A 23,964-nucleotide genomic window follows, 5' to 3' on the forward strand; every position below is an offset into this window, starting at 1 on the left:
TCGGGGCCTCATGCCCCTTGGTCCTGGGTGGTGACCTCTGGGGCTGTCAACCCTCATTGCCCTTCTGGCCTTTGGAGTCTCCTGCTCTATCTCCTGCGCTCAATGGGCACCTCTCCTGGCTAGTTTTCTTTTCTAAATCAGTTAACATAGTCCACGGATTTACTTTTAATCAGATTCTGCTAGCAATCATATTCTCTCCAATCCGACTTTTTCTGTCTAGAAACACCATGGGTTGTCTGCGGTTCCGTGCTCAGAGCACAACCGTATTTCTCTACTTGTCCAGTACCCAGGGCTCATCTCAGTATGGTCCCCAAGTATAGATGACAAATAGTGTCTGCATAGGAATGAAACACCCACGGATGTGCGTCCTCGGAGGAAGTCAGTACCGTGGCCCACACACGACAGGATGCCGTCCAGTGGCCTTGTTCCAAGGTGAAAGAGGTGAATGTTTTCATCTTTGCTTTTCAGTTATACTTTGGGACCTACCCAGAAATGAGCAGCTTTCAAGATTAATCCCTTACTAATTCTAATTGACAACAAAATCTTCTTTCTTCGACTCTGCAATTAAATATTACTATTTTCTCTCTCCAAGAGAGAGCAGAAAGAGGATACTTTCCCATGTTGTTTCTGAGAATCTGGTGCACCCACATTTGACAACTTTACCTTTATTCTGGAATGAATGGTGTGGTGGGAGACACATGCTCCCCTCGTGAGGTCATACAGGGCTTTGTGCTAATTATTATTGCCTTTTGGTCAAGAAGCCCAACGACGGGGTGTGTCATGCCACATGCTGGGCAAACCCAAACCCCAAATGGCCTGAGAGGGGAAGGGGAAATCAATACTTATCAGGTGAGAAATGGGCAGATGCCAACCGTTCTGCATCTCTGGGAGCATGTGAGCACAAGCAGGGACAGACACCTGCTCCAGAAGGGCTCTTTGTAGAACTAGGATCTGACTTTACTGCAAGGAGCCCAAAATATCAATGGTGCACTGTCTGAGGGACCCTTAAAAAACGGAGGGAGAGAGCATCTCACGGGACTCTGGGACCCCCACTCCTGCTCCATTTTGATCTGTGGTTCACTTTGGAGGTCCACGCAGGATGGAAGGATCTCCCGGCCAAAAAGTGGGAGGGAGAGAGAAGGGGAGAGGGCGGTTTGAACGCACTGTCTCAGGCTGATGAGCGCGGCCAGGTAAGACTGCCCAGGGGCGGGGGTTGGGATTGGGGGGGCTCATGGGGGAAGGATACTGCATGGGGTCCTTGGGATTTGAGCCCAGTGCTACTGCTGCCTGGGGCAGGAGAGAGCTCTTCACATCAACTAGGGGCCAGAGAGCTTTCGTGTGGCCTTGGGTAACATTCTGGACAATTCCTATAACAGGACCGCGAGGTCAAGGACAAGGCCCCGGGTCCAGAAGTGGTCTGCGGTCATGGAGACCTCCTGCAAGAAGACCCGACAGAAAGTGAGAGATGGGGAGATTTCTTCCTCAGCTGCCACTGTAGGGCCCTCTGCTCCCGCTCCACGTGGGACCGCACTCAGGGGTCAGGGGTCGGGGGTCGGGGCGCTGCACGGTGCCCCCGGGAGGGCCGTGTGCTGAAAGTCTTCCTATGGCAACAGAGGGCTTCTCTGTAGGGCTCGTGCCACTTCTTCAAACAGACATATTCATGCACATACACAATGTTCCCATGCACACGCATCCCACACACACCACGTAACCCCCGCAGCACAGCACGCACACCACACACTCACAGCATACACACTGACACACACACACTCTCACACTTACTGACATGCACACCATTTGCACATAGTCACAGCACACACACCACATACAGCATGCACACTGACAGACACACATTGTCACACATACTGACACCATGCACACCACATGCACACACACAGCGTGCACACCACACACACACTCTCACATACACAGCATGCACACTGACACACACATTGCGCACATAATCGCAGCACGCCCACCACATACAGCATGCACACTGACAGACACACACATTATCACACATGCTGACAGCATGCACACCACATGCACACTCAAAGCATGCACACCACACACAACACTCATATACACTGACACACATGTTGCACACACCATTTGCATAATCGCAGCACACACACCCATACAGCATGCACACTGATAGACACACACATTATCACACATACTGATAGCATGCACACCACATGGATACACTCAAAGCACGCATACTGCACATACATCCTCTCTGACACACACTCCCAGCATGTATACCATACACACACTCTCACACATGCTGACAGCATGCATACCACATGCACACACAGCACACACTGACACACATTCTCACACTCAGCATACTCACTGACATAGTACAGTCTCACACACACGGACAGGCACATCGTTAGCACATAGTGGCAGCACACACACCGCACCCCCGCAGTGCACACTCAGCACGCACACCACACACACAGACCTCCCCCGAGTGCTCGCCATCCCCCTTTGTCCCCAGTACCTCTTTGGAGAGCCGGCTGAAGAGGTCCCCTCCTCGCAGGAAGTCCAGTATCAGGTAGAGCTTTCCTTCTGTCTGAAAGGCTGTGGAAGGAGAGAGGGTTGGCATCCAGGGGGCCCGGAACATGTGCTGTGGTGCTGGCGCTTTCCAGAAACAGGACTGGAACCGGGTCGGGGCGAGGGAGGGCACTTGCTGGGGCAGAACTCCAGGAAAGGGCCGGCAGGAGTGAGTCTGTTGTGTTCCCCACCTTTATCGAGAGTCTAGAGGGTCACCTCTCTTCGCTCTTCCCCTCTCCTTTGCTCCCTCTTCCTTTTTAACCCCAGAGGGGCTGGAAGATACATGGAGGCACGTTATCTGCAGTTCCAACCTGCTCTCCTGTCACCACTGCTGATGCTGGGCTCTGGGCACACGTAGGTTGCACTGGACCAACAGCTTTGCTGTGAGGAGTTTGGTCAGCAGCCGGATGATGGCTCCAACCCGGGGTGGACAAGCCTCCTTTCCTTCATTCTATGCAATGTCATATGTCATATGTCATTATATGCAATGTCATATGTCATATGTTCATATGTCATTCTATGCAACTCCAGGTCAGGAAATCCATCATTTGGAAGCATTGGTGACCGGTTGACCCCATGTATCAGACTAAAGGTGAGCGGAGCCCATGTTCTAGGTTTGATCACCGCAAACTAGGTTTATGTCTCTGGTCTTGTTCACCATTTAGCCAGGTGTACCTTGCCCCAAAGGGGGCTGAACGTGCATGTGAGGGTTGAGAGAAACAAACCACTATTGACTATTGATACTCAGTTCAATGTTATTGATGATCTATCATCTGGTATCTATTTTGTATAGACAGAAAGTGCGGATGTAGGGGGTCCTGATATCCCAGCTAACTTGAAAACTTTTTATTTTCTAAAAGAAAACACTAGAAACATTCTATGTATTAGGGTTTTAGAAACAGACAGCTTCTAACTAAAAAAATCCTTGTCAGAATCGTATAAAGTGAAGTGTGGATTAAATCCTCTCTCCTAGGGCTTGATGGGCAGAAGGACAACAAATGTCGTTTGATCAACCACAGAGCTGACATGGAAGACAGCTTAAAAAATCTTTGAAAGATGCTCAGCTGTTCTTCAGGGAAATCCTCTGGAAGCCAGCTGAAATGACACATGGGACTGGATCTGACAGCGGCTAACGAGCAGGGGCTGCACAGGTGGCTGTGTGTGTGGGGGTCCACCTCCCGGGGCTGCTATGAGTCAGGTCAGACACCTGCCTACGGCCACAGCCACCTTCCAGCGACTTCACACCCATATTCACTCTAACTAGCTTTGAAAGGATAAGCCACACACTCTCTATGCAAGACTGAGGTGTTTTCTTAGTAATCATCAGAAGTTAACCAGCAGAGAGTGACAAGCTTCCGCCCTCCCACCTCTGGGCACAGCTTACTCCTTTGCTTCCTTCTGATTTGAAATGTCATGGACAATCCCCCACACCTGGAGCTTTGAAACCAATGAAGTGGGTTGGGGTTTTTTTGTTGTTTTTTGGTTTTGTTTTATTTTCTATACTTCCCTCATGCTAATTATTCAGTAGGGGAGTAAGCGTGAATGCAGTCTCGCGCCCCTCATTCATTATTTTTATTCTGAAGATTTCACTTACTGCTTCCCCGAGGAGAGAAATGGAAGAAAGCAAACTCAAACGAGTTTTGTGGCCACAAGAATCACAATCATTTGATTGTGTCTCATTTCTCTTCCAGGACATGGAAACAATGACCTCCCTTGAAAGAAAGTTTTGAGGGTTCAGTGAGCTACTCTCTTTAAAATGCTTGAAACACAGTATTCACTTGAAATATAGAAGGCGATGCCATTCTGGTTAAAGAAATTATTGGGCATAAAGCATTTTACTTTAAAACAACACAAAAATATGTCATAGATTCACTCCAATCTAGGCCAAGAGTCAGTTTTTCTTTCTTTCTTTCTTTCTTTCTTTCTTTCTTTCTTTCTTTCTTTCTTTCTTTCTTTCTTTCTTCTTTCTTTCTCTCTCTCTCTCTCTCTCTCTCTCTCTCTCTCTCTTTCTTTCTTTCCTACTTTATCAATGATGATTTAATCAGTAACAAACTATAGCCCCTTACTTTGGTTTCTGGTTAAAACAGGGCATTTTGCTCCCTCAGAGAGGAAAACCACAGAAGTAGTAAGTAGGTTATGTTTTACTCTATTTACCATAATGAAGCTTTACAATGAAAGGGTGATTCACTTCTGCCAAAATGTCTCTCTCCATCTTCGATCGGACTCGGTCCCGAACTGCAAGACAGAAAAACACAGCCTTTCAAGAGGCAGGAATGGTGTTCTAGAGAACTCGGAATATAAAACATTAGCTACAAATAACTGCCCCCCCCCTTGTTTTGTTGCAATAATTTCCAAGTAGACACGAAAGTTGAAACAGTAGGATAATGATCACCTTTGAGTCATCCACCTGGAATCGACAGCTGTCTGCTCTCTGACACATTTGCTTTCCTTCTGGTCCTTCTCTGTCTCTGCGTGTCTCTCTCTCTCCACACATACACACACTGCAGCCAAAACTAACACTAAATCATGGACCCCGTGACACTTGACTCCTAGGTATGTGTGCAAGCAGCATTTCCTGGGAGTAAGGACAATCTCTTACATAACCCCTGACCCGACTGTCACCTCAAAGAAACTTAACAATCACTTCACAATGTCATCTGATACCCAATCCATGTTCAACACCCCCCTACTATGCCATGTACAGCTGTTAGTTTACCCAATGTGGGATCCAGACAAGGTTCACACATCACATTTGGTTGTTATATTTCTTTATCCCAGAAGAGAACTATCCCATGGTTTTGTTTGTTTGTTTGTTTTTGTAATGTTTTGTGGACTTTTTGGGAAGGCCAGGCCAGTTTCTTGTAGATTGTTTCATATTCTGGGTTTGTCTGATTGTTGCTCAACTGGTGGCTCTAACTCCTTTATTTCTTGTGAACTGAGGTTAGGGCTGGAGGCTTCGTAAGACTAAGGGTCTTTTTCAGCTAAAGTCTCTCCTAGGTGATGCTGTGCACCTCTGATTGCAACAGGAAAGGTGTGCATGTTGCAGTACCCTCTCTATGTGATGCTAAATTTGATCAAAGTGACAAATCACCAGTCTCTTACTGTAAGGACCCATATGTCCCTTTGTAAGTAATGAGTAACCTGCAGGGTGATATCTGGTATTAGCTGGGGTCCCTGACACTCCTTCCTCCAAGAGTGTTAGCATATGCATATGAATGATCCTTGCTTGAATCATTTAGGGTCACAAAATCGCCATCTTCTCATTTCTGGCAGAACTGGAAATCAAGAAGAAGATTGCTTCTCTCTGTCCCTGAGGATACGCAGGCAGTAGGGATTTTTTCCAACATTAGTGTGTTTTAATCAATTACATTATTAATGGTTTTAGTGCTGACGCTGTCCAAAGTGTAGCCATCTGGGAACGCAGCTGGAATTAGTTTTGAGGCAAAAATAAACCGGCCAAAAAGGCCCACCACTTGAGAATAAGAATAACCCTAAGATTCCCATAAGCAAATTGATACACCAGGGGCAGTGACCTTGTGGCGCCCATGTGAACAGAGGGAGGGAATCTCCTCCAATGTTCCTATGAGTGACCCGTGTAAGTGTTGCGTTACTGGCCCAGGCATTTAATCCATCTATGTTCTGGCCCTTGTGATGTGCAATTTTAAAGTTTTATTTAAGAAATGCTTCCCAAAGAATGACTGTAATAAAAGAAAAGTGGGGGTGGGGGGAATGACAAGCATTGGAGAGGTTGGAGCAAGAACTTGGGATGCCTGTGCCTGAGCTGGTCAAATGTGCCACAGCACAGACTCAGTGGAACACACCTGTGCCAGCTCCTCAAACAGGTGGACGCAGCTCCGCCGCGTGGCCCAGCCATTCCACTCCTAGGTTTACATCCCCAGGAACTGAAGACAGGAACTCAAACGGACACCTTCACACCCCACGCTCATGTTCACAGCAGCATTACTCACACGGCCAAGGGGTGGAAGCAGCCTGAGCGTCTGTCGATGACGAACAGATAAACAAAGTGCGCTCTATCTGGGCAGTGGAGTGCGATCGCTCCTTAAAAAGTAATAAAATTCTGATGCATGCCACAGCACGAGGAACCCCAAACACATTACACGGAGTGAAACAAGCCAGACACGGAGGAACAAATACTGTAAGGCTCTATCTCTTTGAGGTCCCTACAGTGGTCAAGCTCCCAGAAACAGCAAGGGACGGAGCCAGGCGCTGGGAAGAGCTTCTGTTTGCGATGCTGACACAGTTGTGGGTATAGACAGTGGTGAGGACGGCTATACCAGGTTATACTCGCTGTGAGTGGATTTGATGTCACTTACAAATGGTTAGAATGACCGATACGACGTTATGTGTATTTTACCACAATCAGAGAACAAAGAAGTCCTGTCTCACTCCTGGTCACAGGACAGCCTCCTACCTTCCCCTTTGTTCACATTGGCTTTGCTTCTGCTTCAGGTCCTCATGCCCTGGAGCCCCCCTGCGCCCCCCCCCCCCCCCGCCCACAGGGGCTGTGTGCTGCCTGCCTGTCTGGGGGGGCAGGGGGGCCTGCTGGGGCACAGTGGCCTCAGAGCATGCATCCTGCATCCCAGCTGTTGCTTAGAGGGGGGTTTGGCTTTGGAACCCACCTCACAGGGTCGTCATGGGAACGAGGAGGCAGCCTGTGAATCCCCCACAGTACACGGTGCTTGTGTTCCTTTGCAGGGTGGGCTTTACGGGGGAAAACTTCGGGGCTTTCTCTGACCTTCCTCTTCTGTTCCACTGCTGGTCTGTTCCCGCACCAATACCAGACCCTGGCAACTACAGTGACCTCGGTGTCCCTTGGCCTCTAAAAGGCCCACAAGTCAGTAGAGAGGGCCATGGGCAGAGCTACAGGCCACCCCGTGGCACCTACTGGGCCTGGCCTTCCCTACACCCCTACAGCCCCCAGACCCCAGGACCAAAGCACCAGGCAATGGGTGTGGGGTCTGGCTTGTCATCGTCCATGCTCCAGGTGACACACAGTGGGTCCTCTGCTGGCTGGACCAATGGAACGGGACATCACTGCTCACAGGGCCCTGGGGAGCATGCCATGCAACCCTGCATTTATGGGAGAGCAGACGAGGCTCGCTGTGGAGAGAAGCGGTGCTCCAGGCCAGGGCTGGTGCATCCCACAGGGGCGCAGTGCCCCATCCGTGCTACAAATAGACTCTAGCCCAGAGACCACAGACCCCCGGGAGATGGAAGGGGAACAGCACTCAGAGCGGAGACAGTCACTGGGCCTTTTACTTATGCAGCCTGTATCGCTGAGCCGTGAGCCCCGAGTTCAGACCCTGTTTTCCTCATTGGTCATGGTCATTGCGTGCAAGCTCTTTAGGAGGTTGTGTTGCAGAACTGAGTCTTGCCTTTCCTGTTTATCATTTGTGAGTCACTGTCAAGTGAGCAAGGCCTTAGCCAGTGTCCTTTCTCTTTTCTACATAAACAGAAAACAGGCTGTAGGATGGCAGGCGTGGTGGTGGCGCCGACGGCAGAGCATGGGCTCCTCGTAAGGCGAGACAACACTGACCCTGGGACAGGGCTGGTCCCCTCACTCCTCGGAAACGGGACAACGGGATGGCGAAAGCACAGTTCTCACCGCCTGACCTCGAATTTCTTTCTCCTCTGAGCCCTGTCCTCCTGCTCACTCCCCATCTGTGGTTTGTGGGTCTTCTCTATGCTGCATGAGCAAGCAAAGCTGCCCCCTCTGCCCCCAGCAAGTGAGAGTTGGGGGGCTGCAGTGTGGAGATGGCAGTGAGGGGAGCCCCAGAGGCCCTCTCTGTGGTGTGAGAGCCAGGGCTGGTGGCCAGAGGGCAGGGGGACACTTCAGATGCTCAATGACAGCAGAGCCATCAGCTGCAGGCATGTCATGTGAGTGACAGCAAGGCCACAGGACTGTCCTTCCGAATGTTACCTGACGTGTGGACCCACATGCGTCACCACGCCCCAGGCCTGGGCTGCCTCCTCACAGGGAGGAGCTCATTGATGCATCCAGCCGGCCTCCTGGAGGTGTCCTGTATCTCAGTGGAGCGGGCCAGGCTGACAAGGGCCTGCAGGCGGCAGGCTTCATACCCCCTGGTGCGTCTTCTCCTGGGAGAGGTCTCTGTTCCATTCACCAACCCTGAGGAGATCCCAGGAAGCACAGCAGCTAAGGAAAGGAGCCACTGTGTTCCCACACCCACCTAGCCATCTCCTCGAGAAGTTTGGTCTTTCCACGCTGGTTCAGAGCATCTAAAAATCATCTAAACAGACCGATCTTACTACTACTGTTTCAGATCTGTTTGGCATGAGGAAAACTGCTTAGCTACATAACCGAATACTGGGTTGGTGACGGAAACCAGAGGCCTTAAGAAGCCTGGTGAAAAAATCAGAAAAAGATCTTACATTAAATTTCCAAGGAACTGTTAAATTATAGCAGAAAAAAAATTTCCTCCCTATATTTTACACAAAAATAAATCCCAGATCGATTAAAGAATTAAAGGTTAAAAAACAATCAATCCATAAAAATAATAACAAAGAGGAATGCCCATCTGATGTCCAGGTGGGAATCTGTTTAATAAAAGCAATGGAGAAATAATGGAGGGACAAGGGAGAGATGAGCTTCAAATGTCCCCAGACTGGCCATCCAAAAGATCGTAGCAGCAAAAGGCAGCAAAATGCGTAGAGGTGCATGGGGCAAACAGAAAGAGGGCCAGGAGCCTCCGTGAATGCAGTAGCCCTGAGCGATTGTGAAGACAGAGGGAACAGCTCAGCTGGGACATGTGCACACACACGTGTGCTGTGACCATGACTCCCAGGTGTGCATGGGTCCTTCCCCGGGGCCGGGAAACAGGCTGTGTTCACACGGGGCTTGGTTTGGTCAGTGCTGAGACTGCATCCCCGACGGTGCCATGTCCGGGGACCCGCACGGTGAGCTAACAAGATGTGGAAGCGCAGTGGTTACACGGAGCAGGACCCCTCAGCTGCAGACAAGAGGCAGGAGCCGGCGTCCTGAGGGGCCGGCCCGTCGATCTCCAGGTCTGCGGATTCCATTCAGGCGTGCAGAGCCCACGCTCCACCCTCATCAATGCCTCTTCTGGCCCTGCTGGTTGCTCTCGGGCCAGAACCAGGGATGGCGGGAAGGGCCTATACCTCCAGCTCGGCCACCTGGTTCGCAGCCACAGAGTATCCCTGCATGAAGAGACACGGGCATGGACAGCAAACGGGTCACTGTCTGTGCTGTCTTCAGGCTGCCTCTGGGACAGCTTAGGGTGCTGAGAGATTTTGATTCCTAAGATTTAGATGCATAAAGAAGAAAGCTCAGAAAGGTGCTTCCTCCATCCCTGGATTGCTATGGCGTCAGGGAGTCAGAACCGGGGAGAGATGTCGTGAGCTGAGACACGAGACATCCCGCCTGCTGGAGAGGAACGCCAGCAGTCGCTCGCTGGGCAGCTCTAGGCTGGTGCAGAATCTGGGGTCAGGCCCCATTATCTCCCTAGGATTTTTGTTCCTGGTATCTGACAGGTGAATCTGGGATTGAGTGGGGCTTGCTACTACGGATATAAGAAGAAGGATGTTCTAAGCTATTTTGAGATTCATTAATAAACCATAGGTATTGGGGGTAAATGAAGTTTTGTTTTGTTTTGTTTTGTATTTCAAACCAATTCTGTATTGTAGCTGCCCTGCAATGTGGAGGATTAGGGGGATGTGGTTTTCATGCCTGGCTTTGCTCTGTAGGCAATCTGCATCCCCTGGTGCCAGCTGTGACCTTCATGTGTCCTTCAGCCATCATGGCCTGTGGCGGCCCCAAGTGCTAAGATGAATGTGGAGATGAACACAAATTCATCCTACTATGAAGGGCACGGTTTCCTTCCCAGAAACATAGGGGAGGGGGTGCATTGTGGGATTATCCTGGTGGACATGACACATGATACAAAACTAAAGCTACTTTCTTGGAACTCTTTTTTTGGATCAGGCCAACATATCTTCATGACGTCCAAGATCTACTCTCCTTTAAACAACTTTAGAAGTACCTATTCCTTTGTGCTCATGAGGAATTTAAAGTTTAGGACATTCCAACCTGTTAATTTTTTTTTTTTTTTACTCAACCACTTGGCCTGTGCTGGAGTTTTAGGAGTTAAAAGTTGGCTCATGCCCCTTTCAATGGTAATAAAATATCTCAATATCCATGGTCCTTTGAGATGTCCCATCAAGTGAGAAACCAAAATGCAAGGCCTGGTTTTGCTGGCCAGCCTAATGGCTTGGCACATGGGAGCAGAGAGGTTTTGAACCTCGGGCTGCCTCTTGGTACATGATCCCTGCCTTCCTACAAGTCACTAGAAGTCTCTGAGAAATGGCCCGTGCAGCATGAGAGAGCCAGTCCGAGATGCTCATGTAGCACTGGAGTCCACGCACAGGTGGGTGGCGAGCTCAGGCTCTGCTCAGTGAATTGACCGCTGCTCACTGCTTCCTTCCCTTGCTCACAAAATCTCCTGGGTCTGAAATTATACCCCAAGCCGTCTCCTGGATGCAGGCTAAAATCTGTCCTCACACCATACATAATCTTCAGAGGTCAAATTCAAAGCAAAAACTATGCTCCCATGAAAAGTTGTGTTCCTAAATGTTTGGTGGTCAAAACTCTGTACCATTCTTTAGTCCAGAGAAAATAGAAAGGAAGAAAACCATAAATAATAAAAATTAAAAATGGTAACCATGTTGGTGGCCATATGAGGTCTGACTCCCCAAGATTTGTCTTTTTCTCTACACCAGGTTATTTAAAGAGAGAAAGGCATGTTTCTCAAGTCCCTTCTTGACCAAAGAATCTTTTTGTGGATGAATCTTCAGCCTGTTTCTCTTCTGCATTTATACTGCACAGGCATTAAAGATGACAAGGAAGGATGATCATCTACTTTCTGCTTTTTAACCCATCCACAATCCAAGAAACACAATTCTGGTAGAAAAAAAAACAGATAAAGGACCCCAAAGTACACAGGCCCTGTAGGATAACGTGCTTGTTCCCTATGGATGTGCAGGTGCATCCAGGATGCCCAAGAAAGACAAGCCAGGGAGGCTTAAGGGGGAGTCACTCATTTTACCTTTTGTCCCAGACCACGCACTGGGAAAATAGCCCCCGAATAGTGAATGCCTGAGGACAATTAGCCGGCCGTGGATTCCTGATGCACAGCCTGGGCATGTGAGGGGACAGGACTGGGTCCCCGGAGCCTGTTACAGGAGGAGCACCGGGTTCTGACTCCACAGCCTGCAAACCGTGGGACGGTTCGTGACTGTGGCTTCACTGCTCTGGCCTCAGTGTCCTCATTGGTACAAGGAGGACTACCAGTAGGGACACTTAAACCCACCCCCCACCCCCACTCCCAGAATTTGCAATTATCCAAATGTGAGCCTAATGACGTTAATGACTTTGCCCGGAAATAAGATCAGTGTAAACTAAGGCGCTCACTGAAGCTCAGTTTCTGAGCCAGTCGGTGTCTTGAAACGAAGCTTATCGGCGTCAGAGAAAAGGAATAAACGTCACGGTGCTGGCAACCGCCTTCTGAGGTCTGAGGCCGCCTGGGCCGCGTCGGCCGAGGACTACTCCAAGGCCATGATCAGCACGAATGTAAGTCTGTGTCCGTCCCGGCCACCACGCACTCTGCACCCCCCGTGCCTCTGCTCACAGTCCGAGCGGTGTCCTCGCAGCTCTACTTCTTATAGAGAAGACAGACGATTAGCAGAAACAGCCCCGACCAGTGATCCGACGAGCTCAGAAGGCGGCAGCCGGGTCCACGTCTCCATCCTCGTGGTCGGCGGCCCTCCCACCGCTGCTGTGAACCCATCTGCAATAATGTAACTGGCTCGACAGAGATTTTGCCAGAATGATGGATTTTTTCCCCCTCAGCCTCAGATGGACAGAGTACGGACTTTCTTCAAAGCAGGGAATGCCTACCTTTGGGCTTAGAAAGTCAACTTCTAAGGAAGATGGTTGAAAAATTGGGCCAAACTAATTTTTGGTGGAGTCCTACCAGGAAACCATCACTGCAAAGAAACCTTTCACGTACAAAGCCCTTCCGCACGGTGGAGGATGGCCCGGTGAAAGGGGACACAGCCACACCTGAGCCCTGCCGGGGCCTTGACACAGGCTCGTCCTTCGTGGCAATGAACGTGGTGGTAGCCGCAGGCCTGGGGCTGGAGGAAGCCGGAACCCTTCCTGAGGAGATGGCAATTGATGTCCCACCTCCCCTTCACTCCCCCACACCATCAGACCTTCCCAAAACTAGCCAGGAAAAGCCCCAATACCTCTCCTAGGTCCACGGAGAAAAGGAGCAGAGCTGAGGACACCCGACACTGACCTTCGCCGGGCCTGCGACGTCCGACACACTCGGTGAATTTAATTCTCACGTCAACAACGCCAGGAGGCAGGTACTCTGATGGCATCACCCCTTTCTAAGTAGGAGGACATGAAGATGACACAGCCCACAGGGGGGACACGAGATGAGCCCAAGGGCCCAGGTTTATGCTCCCAACCACCGTATCGGGGTCCTTTCCCTTGGGGGTGACAAATTCTCATGTTGACACCCACGCAGACCACCCAACTCAGAACTTGGGGGTGGCACCCGGCAGCCGCATCCTACAGAGGTCCCACGGGCGATTCCAGGGGTGGCCCAGCTCAGGAGCCGCTGTTACTGACGTGGGTCACAGTCCCTACATATGGACTCGGTACCCGGGGGATGGACACCAGGCTGTCTGCGTTCCTGGTCGCATGCTGGGGACCGTGGTTATGGCCACCGAGCCCCATTCCCTTACAACACAGAGTGGGGCATCAACCTCTGGACTCCTTATGCTTGGAATACTTGATAAGGAATTGTTACTGTAACAAGGGTGTTGAGTAACGAATACAGAGTTAGGGAAGAAGGGGAACATTTGCAAAGGGTCCGTAAGCCAGCAGAAGGCAGGCAGCACCGCCCTGCGAGGCGCGGAGAAGGTGCTGGAAGACGAGGGCGGGGGACTGCCAGCTTGTCACACCCTCAGCTTCTGAGCAGCTGACATTTCCCTTACAAGTGATGCGCCACCTCCTTAAACGAAAGGGGGCAGGCGCCTGACAGCTCCAAACTTCTTTAAAGATAAAATAGAGCTGTCAGGGACTATTATCCTTCTGTCAACTTATTTGGAATTCCACTGACAACAATTCTCTCTTCCGCACACACGACAGTCACCCATGTTTTTGAGAAACAATCCGGCGCTTTACAATGACTTCCGCGAGTCCTCCACCCCCTTTCCATGTTTACCTTCTCAACGTGATTTCGCTATTGCAATTCCTTGCCTTTGCGCTCTGGGGGGGCTGTCTGTACTCTCGGTGCCGCTGGCGAGTGGGGAGCATCACTGCCACTGTCACGGTGCAGTCCTTGTTTCTCTCGCACATTCTTCAGAATGACTAATCAGCTTGCAAACCGGTGCCAACGAGAAGGTGGAGAGTATCTGAAGAACTTGGGGCTCATGGAATGCAGAGGTGGTGCAGCTCAAGCTGATTTAAATCATCCTTTGAGGGGATCCCTGGGTGGCTCAGCGGTTTGGCGCCTGCCCTTGGCCCAAGGGCGTGGTCCTGGGGTCCTGGGATTGAGTCCCGCGTTGGGCTCCTGGCATGGAGCCTGCTTCTCCCTCTGCCTGTGTCTCTGCACTGCCCCCCTCTCTGTGTGTCTATCATGAATATATAAATTTAAAAAAATCTTTAAAAAAAATCACCCTTTGAGCCAAACCTCTTCCTAGACGAATGAGGAAAGAGGGGGGTTCAGAGAGGGCTGACGTCCCCTCCCAGGGGATGTGGTGAGTGGTGCCTGCAGACACCTGGCCTCCTTCTTGCACGTCCTCCTACGATGGGTCCAAGGACCACCTCACCTGAGGCACTGTTTTGTAAATCTTCTCACTTTCTCTTTAGAAAATAAATCCCAATTGTATTTCTGGGGGAAAAAAAAATCTATTATTTTGTGATGGGCCATTATGGAAAGCCGTAGCAGTCAAAGGGTGTCAAATAACGTCTAGTTTGAAAGACGGCTTTTAAAGGAGCACCAGGGCACGGGAAATCTCCCTCTTCTTAGATGCTTATATGGCTCATTCTCACTCTGTACTAATGGTTTTCCATAGTCAAGCACGTTGTTCCGAAGTATTTTACTAATAATTTTACATTACAAAAAGTCAAATATGTTTTATTTTTATTGAAAACTTGAAATCTAGAGTATAGGGAAGAAAATGCAACACTACTGATAATCCTATGACCATGTTCCTTTTGGCATATTTTCCACAGGCACATGTATCTCCTACCTGCCCATATGTGCATGGTCCTGTCCTGATGGAGGTGCTCAGGTGTTTAATGATATTATGATCGTTCTGTGGACACAGCTTTCTATTCTGTCTGATCCGTGGAATACTGTGTCCAGAGCACTTTCTCAAGGACACTGGATTGGATGATAAACAAGTGTGGAGACGTGCATCCATGGAAGGTGAATCACCGAGCTGGAGTGTTTGGCACAAGCTGAGAGGTCACGGTTGATGCTGATGGAGCACAGGCTTCGCAGCAGGTTCAACAGGGCGAATTCTAGCTCATTGACTTGACTTCATGCCTCCAGAGCATGTGCATAGACATAGTGCATAGTGCATAGTGTCACCCCTGCATTTCCTCCCTCTCCTTCCAGGACAGGGGACAGTGAGGTCATATTTGAAGGGAAGACGGAACAGTTGTGACTTAAGGGAAAGAACCGTTTAGGGTCACATCTTTGAACAACCTCCTTTGGAAGAACACTTGTTCTCTTTTGAATACCTAGAATGGGCAAGTCTGTATCTGGTTCACGCACTTCCTGCCCTCTATTGCTGGTTATCTTATCTGCCAGCCAACAGGAAGTGACATGTGTGCAGAGAATGGCGTATCGCTTGAATTGCCCACTGAATGCACTTGCTGACAACATTGTGTCTTAAGACCTAAAAATTCACATGCTGCCTTGACGTCTTTGAGCCTCATGGAGTCCGATGGCCTAACTGGGGGCCCCCAGCCCCTGACAACTCCCCACCTTGCGATAAAGGCCCCCCACCTTGCAGCTGCACCCCATCTGGTCCTCAGCAGGCTTCAGTTCCCTGCTGGCTTACAGAACGAGTCAAACAGGCCCAGCACATGCTCCACAGGAGCCAGGGGCCACCTTGCCTTCCTGTTACTACAAAGCCGGCCTCCTCAAGCCCGGCCTCGGTGGCTGTGCTCCTAAGCGCAGGCCGGCAGAGCCCAGCATGGCCCTCATGGCCTCCTCCCCAGGGCGTGATGAGTGTGTATGACCAATAGCCTCTGCTGCACCTGCCCAGGGCCTGGTGTGTGTGCCGGGACATCTTACACTGTCACCAACAGAGTGAGTGGGCGGGGATCAGAGAGTAGCACCCGCTCAGCTCCTGGGTGCTGTCAGCTATGAGGCCAGGAGCCAGGAATGGTGATCTTGGATGCAGTTTTTTTTGGCCTTGTGTTTAGGGCTTATGCTTCACTGGGGGGTGGGATTGAGGAGCACTAGAATCAGGTGCGGGACTGTATTTCTGAAACCCAGCCACAAAAGGGAAGCAACACAGCTGGGAATCGTGGTTTGTTTGAAAACGAGCAATCCAGTCTGGCTGAGGATTCAGGCTGATTTGTGGTCCACATGTAGCCAGACGACCTGCTTCTGCTTTCGCCCTCATTGAGCTTTTTTCCAAATGCCACAGCAGGACATAGGTGGGGGAATGCTATTTGTGCAATACAGCCTCCTCTCTGAAAATTGTGGGAATTTTGCAGGGATATGTTAAATGTTCAGGGAAATGTTTGTACCGCTTATCATCAGAGAGTAACGTGTCCGATACACTCCTTTAGAAGCAGCTTCAGAAATCGTGCAATACTAAACAGAAAGTGTATTTATGCAAACAGCAGGCACAGTTCAGGCCGCAGCCGCACGTCTCAAACACAGCCAGCCCCTTGGCGAGATCCTCACCTTTCAAGGTAGCTTTCTTAAGGACTTTCATTGCGTACAGCTGCCCAGTGTCAGATCCCTTGGTCTTCCTCACCAGGAACACCTGACAAAGAGAACACACAACATCGGGAATTGGGAGGACGTTGAACTCATTTTCCTTATTTGATTTGACAAGGGGATATACAAGGGAGTTTAGGGGAAAAATCCAATGAAATAAATATGCTATCAGGAAATTTTATTTTATTTTATTTTTTATAAAGATTTTATTTATTTATTAGGGACACACAGAGAGAGGCACAGAGACACAGGCAGAGGGAGAAGCAGGCTCCATGCAGGGAGCCCAATGTGGGACTCGATCCCTGGTCTCTAGGATCACGCCCTGGGCTGAAGGCAGGCGCTAAACTGCTGAGCCACCAGGGCTGCCCGAGGAAATTTTAAACACAAAATTTTCTCCAACATCTAGGCTGCCAGGACAGGTTTCATCCAGGACACAAAACAGCATTATGTGTTTGTGTGAAGAATCGTTTGTTCTTGGTACCACTAAACCTTTTCTAGCATGGGTAATATCACTCTTCTGGGGAAAAAAATAAAGGCCAGGCAATTCGAAAAACAAAAAAACGCCCAGAAATTTTAAGAGAGATCATTTGGTTTATTCTAAATATCCCTTTGTAAAACCCCGCTGTGACGTCTACCTTGATAGTTATTGCCAATCACATGAACAGACGCTGATTCTCAAGATAAGCTGAGTTCTCTTATTTTGAGCTTTTTCACCTAAATTTTAGCTTTGGCAGAGTTAAATTTATAGATACAGTTAGTTTCTTTTTTTTAAAAATAGAGTTAGTTTTTAAATGGCTCTTAGATATACTTGTGTGGATCCTTAATGACATTTTTGAAACACATTTTGAGATGTCACATTGAGGAAAATCAAAAAGAAAACTGAGGGGCTGAGTGAGTTTAGGGTCATAGGCATGATGTTGAACAGAAAGAGTAAGATAAATACACACACACACACACACACACACACACACACACCCTCCTGGGGCATTAGAGACCACCACGCTAGTGATGCTTGTTATCAGTGGAGGCGCCACCACAAGGGTGACAATGACCCACCCACTCCCCAAAATGCCTGCCTCATGGAGCCTCATGAAGCCAGAAAGACCTGCTACTGCACCTGTCTCCAGGGGAAGCCAGTTCCACCAGGTGTTGGGTTGGCGGGTGGGGATACAGGGTCACCCGTTGGGACAGAAGACAAACCAGCACATGGGGTTGGGGGTGGGGCTGTAGGGTCACGGTGGGGACAGAGGACACAGACCAGCACATGGGGTTGGCTCCCACAGCTCCCCACTTGGGGAGGAGGGCAAAGGGGAAGCGAACGGCTGAGGACGGGGTCTCCTGAGCAGAAGGTCTGCCTTCCTCACCAGATACTCTCGGTGTCTGTCCTGGGTTCACCGTGTGCCCTGGGGACCACACACTGCCTCCTGACCCCGAGTGGGTCCTGGCCCCAGGACAGCCCCTGTCCTGCTCCTTCCTGACCGCTGCCGGCATTTGGGTCACAGTTCTCTCCCTAGACCGGGGTCAGTGCCAATGAGCACTGACCTCCTCTGGCCCAGAGAACAATGGGGGTGGGAGGGACAGGCTGGCCCTGGATGCTGCCTCCAGGAGTGGGGGCCCACGCAACCACGGACAGAAGTCGGTTACCCCTTTTCTTTTGGATTTGGACTATTCTGTCCCTGAGCATTGATATTCATCTTTGGGGGACACAGGACGTGTCTAGGTGTGTGCATGTGTCCTTGTGGTTGCGCTTATTGGCTGGATGGACCTGGCTGTGTTGCAGAGCCCTGGGGACAAGCCTTCTGTGCCGACAGGCCTCCTGCAGTCTTGTGCTTACATCGACGAGGGCTCTGCTGGGGACGGGCCTCCCGACGGGCAGTAGAGCTGCACCAGCTGCGGTCAGAAGGGTGGGTGTGCAGAGAACAACTTCGTGTCTGACATTCTGAGCCCTCTGACTCATGGGAAGTCATGTGCCCTGCAGCACGTCTGGTCACACGGTGGATCCCCTCATGCCTCCAAGGCCTTTCCCCAGGCTGGTGTGGGCACGTGGGGACAGCCAGGATCCAGGTCATGAGCAGCAGCCCAGTGAGCATCCTAGAGAGGGTGGGGGTCCCACTCAGGACCTGAGCATTGGTGCCCAGCACCCAGGAAAGGAAGCTGTGTCCTGAAGTTGTGAGGGTGAGGGATGGGGTGTCTGGGGCAGGGAAGGGGCTGCCGGCGAAACAGCTGAGACTCTAGCAGCGAGGGGTTGTGACCTCTGGAGCAGAGGGTCACCGCAGAGCTAGAGCCGGGGGCTCCTGGCTCAAGTCCCCCATGAGCCTCAGCTGGGGGGCACTAACCTACTGACTCTTTACAGTGAAGCCTACTGGTTAGCCCCAGATGGGCATTCTTAGAGTCAGACGACCAGTAGCAACAATAAAACCTTTCTTTCAAAATGTGCCATATCCAGAAACCACCTTTCCTGCCTGCATGTTCATCCCACTGTCCACCTCTCCCCCTGCACTGTCAGGAGGGTGTGCATGATGCACACGTGAACATATGTGAGAGCATATGTACGAGCTTGGGGATGAGTGGAAACCCATACTGGAAACCAAGTTCACGCGGGCTGCCGGCCACTAAGAGGAGCATAACTGACATCAAATTTTGCATGGAGAGTCACACATGAAACCGTCTTCTCTGTTGTATTTCAGGCTTTTAAAAATAAGATGATTGACAGTGATGGCTATTTATATGTATATTAAAAGAGTTCTACTTTTATTTTTGAAAAGAACTGGAAGACATTCCATTCTCACAGCGTTCGCGAAGCCCCCATCAGGTGCCGGGCCTTGGGCGCACCACGGGCGCCGCAGCGGGGGGGACCCTGGGGACAGGCAGGGCACCTGATGGAGCCGGTGCTTAGGGCACAAACTACGGAGCAACCAATGCCACAGGTGAACCTGGTCATGAGTGAAGAGAAGGGCTCACGAGCCACAGGCTGCCACTCCCTACGGCGCCCCGTGCAGCCTCCTCTTAAGCTGGACGCGTGTCATTCAGGAACACATTTGGATGCAGTGAACTAAGTTCTGGATAACTCCAGCAGTTTCAGCAAATATGGTCACCGATTTTTCAATTCTAACCTAGCTGGCTTTAACAGGGTCCCCATTTCACTCCCGACCGCTTCTTCAACAGCTCAGCATGTGACATGCAAAGGCGTTACGTGGGGACACATGGAGACGGATGCTTTGTCATCCTAAGTCTCCCCAGATCTTCAGGTGTCACTATAATCAGCAAAACCACTGCCTGACTCTCTCAGCAAACTTTTCGGCTCTTAGAGCTGCGACGTCGCAATCAGTCTGCAGTGTCCTCCGACAGAGCAGCCAACTGGGAGGTGCCGTGCGCTTTCAGAGGATGTAGGGTGACAGTGTCCTCAAAAGGAGGCATTTAAAGACCCACTCTTACATGCTATCAATTAAGCGATAGGAGAGCAAGGGCGTGTATTTATTTGGTTTAATCCCTTCTCAGAGTGTGGGAATTGTATCTGCATATCTTTCCCTTGAATATTTTGAAGAAAAGAATTGAAGAAATTCTTCTATTGAAGAAAAGAATGTTGCCACGCTGGCCCCTAGTGTTTATCCACTTGAGGGACCTCAAGGAGCAGGTGAGGGGATGGGAAGAGGGCGACGGTGTCACTTTCGGACTCTCCTGGTGGCTCCAGCACCTCTCTTGCCTGCAGACTCTCAAGGAACCCCTGGTCTGCATCACACACCTGGACACCTGTGCCGTACCTTCCAGAATTTCACTGCTTTCCCGATTCAATCCTGAAATTGCTTTGTCTGAGGCCAAGGCTGTTCCTCCTGTCCAAGCACCACTGCTCCCTCTGTGCTCAGCTACAGCCCTGTGTGGACAAATGTAATTTGTGTCTGTGGCTCTCTAGTGCCTAGTGTTGGTTCCAAGTCATCCCAGGGCACTTCTGAGAGCTTTCCAGAGCCCTGTTCTGTCTGTTGGTTGCCTCTCATCCACTGGGAGTCCTGGTCTTCGCTTCTAGGGCCCACCAAGCGCCATTCATTATTTCACTAGTTTTCCAAAGAATGGTTTTCAAAGTTCGAAATTTGGAGGTACTTGCACAAAGCCTTTTCTTCTTTTATCATTAACCCCAGGTATCTGAGGAGGGCATCTTCAAGGGCAGGTTTTGCCCAGTGAAGTTTCTGGACAGACTCCCTAGAGCCCCAGACCTGTGTCTCCATTGAGCTTAGAAACATTGTCCCATCCATCTGTCACCAAGCACCCGAGATGGGGGCGGTGGGCGGTGGTGACCAGGAGGCCTGAGGGACCCAATCAGAAGGCAGTGGCTGCAGCAGCCCCAGCTGCGCCCTTGCTGCAGACGAGGACCACTTGGTGGATAATGAGCTGCACGTCCAAGTCTATTCTCAGGAAACAACATGTGGCAAGTGTCTGTGAATTTGCTCGTCTTTATTCCAAAATCATAGTTCTCAGAGAAAGAATTATGCCTTCTTTTTTCTGACATTTCTAATTAACGGCGGACATTCCATTATCGCATAAATAGGCTTTGCCTTGTGCTCTTAGTAACACTCCTCACGCTGCAAGAGATTGAGATCTTCATTCCCTGCTTCCAAAAATACCTTATGATCCACATTAAGTAGCCATTCTTATTGGATACAAAATTGTGAATCCTGGAAATTTTGTGCAGTTCAAAACTACTATGTTTGTATGTACATCCGTGCAAACACCTCCTTCCCACGTCACTGTAGGGAAGTGGAAAAGAAAACAGAAAAAGTCTACCTTATACACAGGCCAAAAGACAAATTTTGCAAGGAATCAAATTTTCATGGTCTGTAAGAGACTTTCCAGAACATCACGAATGTTCTATTACTCGTGCCTTAAATCAACAGGCAGCAGATTTCATCTTGGCACAAAGTCCTATGGAGAATGTCCACATTCCATATAAAAATGAGTCTTCCAAAGCTCCAGGCCGCCGTTCTGCTTGCAGACAAGGTAGGCACTGAACCGTTCTCCTTGGGCCTGGATGTTGCAGACATCACGCTGTCAGAGCCTACAGATTCCTGACAGTCACGCAAGGATGCAGAAGAAGGAGCACAGTGTGCTGGAAAAACTCACACGTCGTCACAACTGGAGAATCCCTGACGTCCTGCTGGGCTTGGACGTGGCCCCAGTGAAGAGCCGACCACTTCTCATTTCCTGGCAGGGGTCGGCCCCACCGCACATTATCAGTGACATGGAAAGGGCGCGATTTCCAAGCGCAGATACAGCTTAGGCAACTGCTGGACAGGATCAGGCCTTCTTCTGTTGTAGCATAATCACATGGGTTATGTCATCCCCGTTGTATAGATGGGGAAACTGAGGCTCAGCGAGAGAGTAAGCACACCGCCGAGGCAGAGGGCAAGCAGAGAAGCCTGATGGCGAGGCCCAGCCTCCCTGCCTCCCGAGCACCATCATGGCTGGTCCTGAAGGATGCCACTTTCTTCCTCCTCGCTGGGTGTGTGCTTTCCGAGAGGCCTCGGCTCAAGGTCAAGAACTGTCCTCACCATGGTGATGAGGAGATGCTGAGGGAAGTCTGGGGCAATGTTGGGTACTTGGGCCCATGCAGCTCTGGTTTGCACAGCTCTGCGAGATAGTCGTAACCGTGCCAAGTGCTCATGGGCTGCCACGAACACAGGAGCCTGCAGACGGGGTGGGCCCATGGGGCTCACTTCCTCAGCCCAGGAGCCAACCTCGCCATCGCTTGCCGCCCCAGACACTCAGGTGCTTCCACCTGGGACGGGGACCCACCATAGAGCGTGTGGCCCACTCAGAGGGAATTGGAGCCCCAACTTACCTTCCCGTAGGATCCTTGTCCTAACACCTTCAGCAGTTCAAACTGGGAAGGGTCGGCCTTTTCAAACCCTTCCTTGACATGGTGGCTAATGTCAATCTCCTTGACGGTGCCTTCCTCCTGCAAGAGAGCACAGCACCCGGTGAGTGTACCACCAGCAGCCTCCCCGATCCACCACACTGCCGTCTCACGCTCAGGTCACCACGCACAAGGTGATGTTACGGATTCTGAGGACCGCGGTGAAAGAGGGAAAACCTCCTCTACCCTCAAGATCTTCCGGCCGGATCAAGGATTAAATTCACATGAGACAGGTTAACAGGAGGAAAGAAATCAAAGTACCATGTGTACCGAGGCCCCATAGCAAAGCCGAGACCTAGAGAAATGACCAGAGCAGGCAGTTTTTATTCTTTACAGACAAAAGGACAATAAATCTGCCAGGAGTTGGCAGGACAAAGAAAGCTCGACTTTGGGAGCCTCCATGAATTAGGAATTGTAGAGAGGGTTTGGGCTGGAGTAGGAAACTGGGGAAAAGTAGCAGAGATTCCTGTCTCTGGTGATGGAGGGCACCCTTCCCAGCGGGACGTGCTGGGACACATGCAACATCACAGAGTTTAAACCATCATCCTGATCTGTGCTTCCTTTCTGGAAGCAGGCCAGGGGAGCTGTTACTTGGTTCTTTCCCACATGGATCTTTGTCACTTGGTCTCATCTCAAGGACATGTAAAGGAGCTCTCCATGAAATCCAGCCTGCTTCTAACAGTTCGGGCAAACATTGGGATGGGGATGATCATGGAACCTATGGGACAGGATGAACCTCCAAGAACCTGTCCTAATGTCTACCGGGCTGTGCTGAAGAGGGCCATTTACAGACTCCCTACGTGGCTGCGGTTGGCTATAACGCAAGTGCGTGTCCTCCTCCCCCTCCTCCTCCACAAGCACAGGGCATCTCACTGGTCTCCCATAGATTATATTTCAGAAGAATCAGTCAGACGAGATTTTTCCACCAGTCCAGAAGCAAGATTTCCAGGAGAAAAAAAAAAAAAAAAGTCCTTGTTCTATAAATTAACACAATGACAGAAATCACTGATTTTTTTTCATCAGAGAACTTCCCGTCCCCAAAGATAACAGCACTTCGCTTACACCTGGGTATGCGATCCGCCCAGTGCCAGCAATCTGGAATCGGACAACTAGGAAGGAGGTGTTCATCCTGACAGTGGAGGCTGACTGCTGCTGAGTCGTTGTCTCTGCTTCCTGGAGACTCGGTTTCCAACCCCTCCATCCGTCTGATGGTTCACCCCCTGCCCTACGGTCTTGGCATCGGGCTAGGTGCTGCAGATTAGCAGAACGGGCCTGGCTGAAAAGCCCATCTAAAAATAGTGACCGGTAATGACACGCACATTGTGTTCTGGGCACTCGGGACTTCTCATTGTGTTGAAGTAGAGATCCAGTCTGAGTCAGGCCTCGAGCTATGCGTGTTGGACATGGGTTTCCAATTGCAGGCTGCCAGGACGCCACCACGTCTCCCCGTATGTTAGCGGAATTTTC

At 50.4% G+C, this 23,964-nt stretch overlaps 1 protein-coding gene across 6 annotated transcripts in view; it reads right to left on the bottom strand.

Moving 5' to 3' along the window:
• Positions 1-23,964, bottom strand: part of RPS6KA2 (ribosomal protein S6 kinase A2) — a 345,143-nt gene that overhangs the window by 72,230 nt on the left and 248,949 nt on the right. For 4 of the 6 annotated variants that reach the window (XM_038526526.1, XM_038526528.1, XM_038526530.1 and 1 more), the window contains 4 exons: positions 22,423-22,539; positions 16,557-16,638; positions 4,714-4,794; positions 2,507-2,586 (listed from right to left, as the gene is read on the bottom strand). In XM_038526526.1, the coding sequence (XP_038382454.1) occupies positions 2,507-2,586; positions 4,714-4,794; positions 16,557-16,638; positions 22,423-22,539 (360 nt within the window). Of the gene's footprint in view, positions 1-2,506; positions 2,587-4,713; positions 4,795-16,556; positions 16,639-22,422; positions 22,540-22,758; positions 22,778-23,559; positions 23,641-23,964 lie in introns of those variants that run through there. The other 2 variants (XM_038526529.1, XM_038526531.1) reach the window with 2 other exon arrangements.

This window comes from Canis lupus, chromosome 1 (genome assembly GCF_011100685.1).
Source record: "Canis lupus familiaris isolate Mischka breed German Shepherd chromosome 1, alternate assembly UU_Cfam_GSD_1.0, whole genome shotgun sequence".
NCBI classification, from domain to species: domain Eukaryota; kingdom Metazoa; phylum Chordata; class Mammalia; order Carnivora; family Canidae; genus Canis; species Canis lupus.